The sequence below is a fragment of the Phaethon lepturus genome, unplaced genomic scaffold (assembly GCF_000687285.1).
Source record: "Phaethon lepturus isolate BGI_N335 unplaced genomic scaffold, ASM68728v1 scaffold42272, whole genome shotgun sequence".
NCBI lineage: Eukaryota > Metazoa > Chordata > Aves > Phaethontiformes > Phaethontidae > Phaethon > Phaethon lepturus.
This window is the reverse complement of record NW_010522016.1, coordinates 1-5,809: the sequence shown is the minus strand read 5'-3', so window position 1 is coordinate 5,809 and position 5,809 is coordinate 1. Positions and strand designations below refer to the sequence as shown.

The 5,809-nt window shown below is 47.2% G+C and overlaps 1 protein-coding gene across 1 annotated transcript in view; it reads right to left on the bottom strand.

Moving 5' to 3' along the window:
- RPS10 (ribosomal protein S10) overlaps positions 1-4,860 on the bottom strand; it is a 5,316-nt gene extending 456 nt beyond the window's left edge. Inside the window, exons 1-4 of the mRNA XM_010281693.1 lie at positions 4,710-4,860; positions 4,088-4,259; positions 645-722; positions 193-248 (exon numbers count right to left, since the gene is read on the bottom strand). Of these exons, the coding sequence (XP_010279995.1) occupies positions 193-248; positions 645-722; positions 4,088-4,259; positions 4,710-4,859 (456 nt within the window). The 5' untranslated portion in view covers position 4,860. The remainder of the gene's footprint in view (positions 1-192; positions 249-644; positions 723-4,087; positions 4,260-4,709) is intronic.
- Positions 4,861-5,809: the final 949 nt, after the last annotated feature.

The window sequence follows — 5,809 nt, the reverse complement described above, 5'->3', positions numbered from 1 at the left end:
AGGAATGCAGCAAGTGAGCTGGGCATAAAGAGTAACAGTTGCCAGCCTCCCTTACACAATCAGAGCCAAATACTTAACCTCGGCTGGCATACCTGAGAAGCACCACACTGAAGAGCATGCAGATATGACCTATCCAGTTTCTCCTAATCAAAGCCTCAATAAAGGAAGCAAATCTCAAATGCAAATACTCACAAACTGGAATTCCGTGGCTGATCCAGCACCAGCCTCAGCCTTCTTGTCAGCGCCAGCTGAAGAGAGAGATGAATGAGTTACTAACCAAAGAATACACTCCCCAAGTACAGCGCTCCTGCTTCGTATCAAAGGTTTACAGCCAAAACCGACTAAAACTGAGGCAAAATATAGCAAAGTAAAACAGCTATTGTTGAGACTGTTAGAGAGTTACTGAACCCACCCCCGAGAAAAATCCCACAGCCCAGCTTGACAAAATTCAAGAAGAGAATCATATCCATAAGCATATACAGATGAACTCTGTTGTGTACATGCCTCAGCTACGCTAAGAGTCTAATTTTCCCCTTTTCTTCTTGAAAGGAGGCCAATACTGAAGACAATTCTCCCAAAGAGATAACTTGCACAAAGAGCAAGGTCGGCCTGATATTCATTACAGCAACACGACAGAAACTCACGTGGAACGGCACTGCGTCTGTACGTATCCCTGTCAGCTTCTCCCCGAGTAAGGCGCGCAGGGCGTTCACCTTCCAGACCTGAAAGTGAAAACATCCAATACACGGCTTACCCAGGACACCAACAACTCATTCCATGAGTGACCCTGCATCTCAAGGTGGAAAAAAGCATTCAATCTACCAGTAAAACTGCACTTTGGATAGCTCAGTGTAAATAAACTTTAAAAAAAAGTGATATAATACAGGAAGCTTCACTTTAAGGGTGAAATCCATTGAAGTGCACCAGTTTGTGCTTGGGTTGACGTTAAATAACATGAAAATGGATTTACAGCATCATCTCAACAGTCTTCTGGCCTTCAAGCAAGAGCCAAAAATTAATGATGGTAAAAAAATCAGAAATACAGGGAATCTGTCACATCCGACAAGCTTGTTCATAGCTAAGTCACAAATTGCATGACATTCTGATCCCGGCCTAAAATACAGCTACACTATCAGTATCACAAATCCTCCACAATGGAATGAAACTAAGAGCAGATTATCTATGTAACATCAGATTAATATCAGACAGAACACTTGCAGGAAAGAAACAGATGTGGTGGAACTGCCACCTCTGTGCCACTCTTCTGGCGTTGGCTCTGAGCATCAAAGACAAAATACACTCCCACAGCACCAGGCTGAGGCCTTCACGCTCAGGCAGAGACACGTTTAAGGGCAGTTGCTGCCTAGCATACTAGCAGTCTCAAGCATGCTGCAAGAAACACGAATCATGCACTTCTACAGGCCTGATTTATACTACAGGCACTAGTTTTCCCATGCAAAAACCAGTTCTTATAATAGATGTTTTTATTACAAAGAGAAACACTACCCACTCATGTGCAAAGAGATTAACTTATCCCACAAGTGCTTCTACAGCCTTCCTTTCTGTCAGATTAAACCATTACAGCACATCCCCATACCAATGGATTTTTTTTTTTTAAAACTTCAGATCAATTGCAAGTATCAAACACCCAGTAGCCTAAAACCTGCTCTAGACTAACTGTTCCAGCTTTTGTACAAGCCTTACTTCAGGAAGTTGGTAGCACTGCATGGAAGTATCAGAAAAGGCCCCAAAACCCCAAGAGGTCAAGCAAGACCCGTAAGCTTGGATTCTGCACCACCACCCATACATACCTCTGCGACTCTGAGTCTGCTGCAGCCTAAGGCAGGTAATCCACAGAGAAACAGCACAGAAAGAGACAATTTGTGCAGCACTACCAGCTAACCCTGCCAAGGTGTGGACCGAATGAGGTCACTGGCACTGCTGTGACCTGTGAAAAGGGCTGTGATGCTGCAAAGTAAAGCTTCCTCACTGCAGAAACCCTGAGCAACCATAAGCTCAGGTTCCCTGAGCCAAACCATAAGCCCCACGTTCCCATTAGATATGCAGTTTCTTTAGCTTGCTGGATAAACACAGCATCTAAAGAACAAATTTGGTAACATCCAAAGCTGCTCAAGAGATCAAATAAACTATCATCTTCCTACTTTGAATGCAATTATTTCCTTACTAGGGACATGACATTACAGTTTTGTTAGGCCAAAAAACAAATCACAGGAGATGGAGGTGAACTCTTCAGCAACCCATGCCCACAGCCTCCATCTCCAGTACCTGCTGACAGGATACGATGTAGCTCAGAAGCAGGAAGAGCAGACTCCTGCCATATACCAGAAAGAGCTTTGTCATGCAGGACTCCCCTCTCACACACCTTCTTTAAGGTCAGGATGACATCCTACAACATTATTCTTGGTAAACACAAGAGGCAACTCCACACAAGGCAGACAGAGCCACCATCTCCTGTCCTGAGGGAGAAGAAACATTTCTTGCCCCTGGAGACGTGGCAATGCTTCCTGGCAACCACGGCTGCAGTCATTGTCTCTCTCCTTTCTCTATGTTTCCAGAAGTTTTTATCTCCCCAAAGATCTTCCGGGCAATTTTACAATCCACATTCTGCACTGTGGTGTTTCTTCTCTACTACTGGACAAGAAACCAGGAAAACCAAGCAGAAGGGATTTTGCAGAGCATTTCGAAACGTGTACAAGCAACGCAACCATCCTCCCTATTCTGAAGTATTAGCTTGGAGCACAGTAACCCTTTAAGAACTGAACTGAGGGGCATGGTGGCTTCAGCACATTCACCTCAAGTTTATTTATACTGCACGACTATATGGCATTGCTCACCACAAACACTATCAAAATGGTTCACAAGCCACTCACAGGCCAATATCAAGCATCTGCAAGGAAAAGTGTAGCTTCTGCCCTGTGTGGACTGAACAGGCAGGTTTGCAAACCAAACGTTATTTAACATTGCTACTTGCGACCGGAGGAGAATACCTCCTGGAAATACATTTCAGCCATCTGCAGGTGGGTCTACAACACTTTTTGTAGGGAGGCACCTGTAAAGAGGCAGCTGCAGGCAATCTGAGAAGTCAGCATCAGCAACACATCTGTTTGCAGGACCAGCATCTCTTTCACTTTGGGTTATGGAAAACCCACCAAGAAAAAAAATCAGAACTACAAGCCCAATATACCACATGTATTTGTTGTAAATCTTTTAAAAAGTGAAGGCAGCTTTAATAATCTGACTTGCCCAACAGCTCACTAAGTGTACGTGATAAAGCCAGAAAACTGGCAGTGGGTATCCAAAAAAACCAGTGGGTATCCAACTTGACCACAGATGCCACAGCGGAACCCCCATGTGAAGAACATCCAGCACCCAGACTTAGCTTTCACTTTTAGTCATTGAATCCTGTGCCCATGTGCTACACTCAAATTCAAGTTTGCTCCCTTTCTCAGCAATCCTAGCCAAGGCCACTCAACTTTCATACAACAGCCTCCCAGGCAGTTCTTCTAAGGATAACTCAGCCAGAGACAAGGTCCTCTGTACCCACTGGATGAGACAGGCAGTGCACACACCATCTTCCCGAGGGAGAACTGCAGTGATTGTTCTTCTCAAAAGACAGGAAGAGTTTTTGAAAAGCCCTGTCAGCTAGAGACATCCCCTGTCTCGGACCTCAGCCATGTCTGCGCACCAACTGGAACCTCAATCCACAGCCTGTAGTTTCAGCACGCCTGCTCTCAGTAATTCCAGTCACTTGTGTTACCAGAGAAGGCCAAGTCCCACTCTCAAAGTGTTTCTCCCAGTCAGCCCCACAGCTTTCTTTAGCCCTCTGAAACTTTTCAGTAGGCCAGTGGCCATCAGACTAGTGCCAAATACAAAAGCAGTAAAACCTCTATGTGCCTCCTTGATCTATTAATGTGTATACATCCCAAAATCACAACCACTCACACCAGTCTGCTCTGGAAGCTGACATTCAGATGACTACCCACCACACCTGTGCTGTCTAACATGCTTAACCTCATTCCCTGCTTCCTCCTGCTGACTCAGCAGTCACCTCTCAACCACCGCTTACCTTTGGGCCGTGGTCTGCCAGTCTCTGGGCGGCTCCGGCGCAAGGTTGCGGGGACAATCTCAGGGGGGAGGTGAAGGTAATCACGCAGGTACTGGATACCCTCGTTGGTCAGATACCAGTAGAAATGCCTCCACGCAAACTGCTCTTTCACATAACCACGGGATTTGAGAGACTAGAAACAGAATTCTCAGTTAGTTCATGTGTGATCCTTATTATCATTCAACATCTCCGATCAATACCCTCACCACATGTTTTTATGAACACAACAGCTTACAGGGGTATGTTGGGAATAAAAATTTAGAAATAGATAGAAGTTCACAGGACAAAATTACAGCATCGTTCCCATTCTGTGAGAAAATACAAGGCTACTTCAAAAATTGAGCTAGAGATGCGGATCCACAAAAGAATAATCTTCTACAGTCTGTGGGGAACAATAAATCAAAGAGGAAATAGCAAAAGTCAGGAAAATGGGAAAACAACGGTAAGAGGATACAAATGGCAAATGCAAGATGGTGTGCTGCAATGTTTATTTGGTAACAGCTGAGGATGTTTATCCATAGGTATGCCACAATCTCGTGTGCCCAGGTCCCAGCTGGCTGGCAGTCCACCCTCGCCTCCCTACCTGCATGGCTTTCATGACATGGAGGTTGGGCACATTCTTGTCGACAAGCTCGGGGTGCTTCGGCATGTGGACATCTTTCTTAGCCACCATCACTCCCTCCTTAAAAAGGAGTTCATAGATGGCAATTCGGTTCTTCTTGGGCATCAACATCTGAACAAGAGATAAGCAGTAAACACTGCTGATTTAAATAGTTGCATTCAGGTGTCTACCAGAATTAATAAAATAACAGTGCTAGTTTGTATGAAAAGCCTAACACTTAAATAACACCCCGCAGATCACTGTTTCCTGTAAGACCTTTCTGAACTACTTTTCAACACCTGAGCTGCTGGCCTCCCGTCCCATTGTTTTCCTGTGAAGGAAAACTGAGCAGTCCAAACTTTTGATCATTAACATTAAATCACATCACCATATTAAAGACTGTAAACTATCTGATGTTCACCAAGAGACAAGAGCTGATGCAAGTGGGGCAGAGACGCACTTTGGGGTAAGGTGTGTTTCAGCTCTACCACCAGCGCCGGAGGCCTGAGGACACTTGTACTACTGTTGTTCATTCACACTTAGGAGCTGAGGCAGCTTCTCACGCTCTGCTCTCAGAGCCAGGAGCAGAGCCAGGCAGCGCCCCTCGCTCACGCGGGAGCACACCCGAGGCCCAGAAGCGCACCCCAGAGCCACGCTGCCACCGTTGCCACATCCCAGCAAGGGGACACTCGACTCTGTGTGATGCTTCCTGACACACCAGGTCAGCGAGTGGGACACTGGCCCGAGCAGCAGGGAACCGCAGAGGTCCCGGTGCTCTGGGCACGGCGGCACAGACGGAGCTGCTGAGCGGCAGAGCACCCTCGGGTGGAAGGCCCCGGTGCCACCGCTGGGAACTCAACGGTGCTTCCGCCGTGGCTCTTCCCTACAACTACGGGGAAGAGGAGGGAGCCCGGAGCAGCCACCCCAACCCAGGGCTCTCCAGCCCGAGGCCTGGCCCCCGATAACGGGGCCTCCCCGCGGCCTAGTGCCCCCCGGTCTCTCCCGCCCCGTAAACTCGGGCCTAGATTCCCCCCCCATCCCGCAAATCTCCCCACGGGCGGCCGGACCAGGGCTCCCCACCA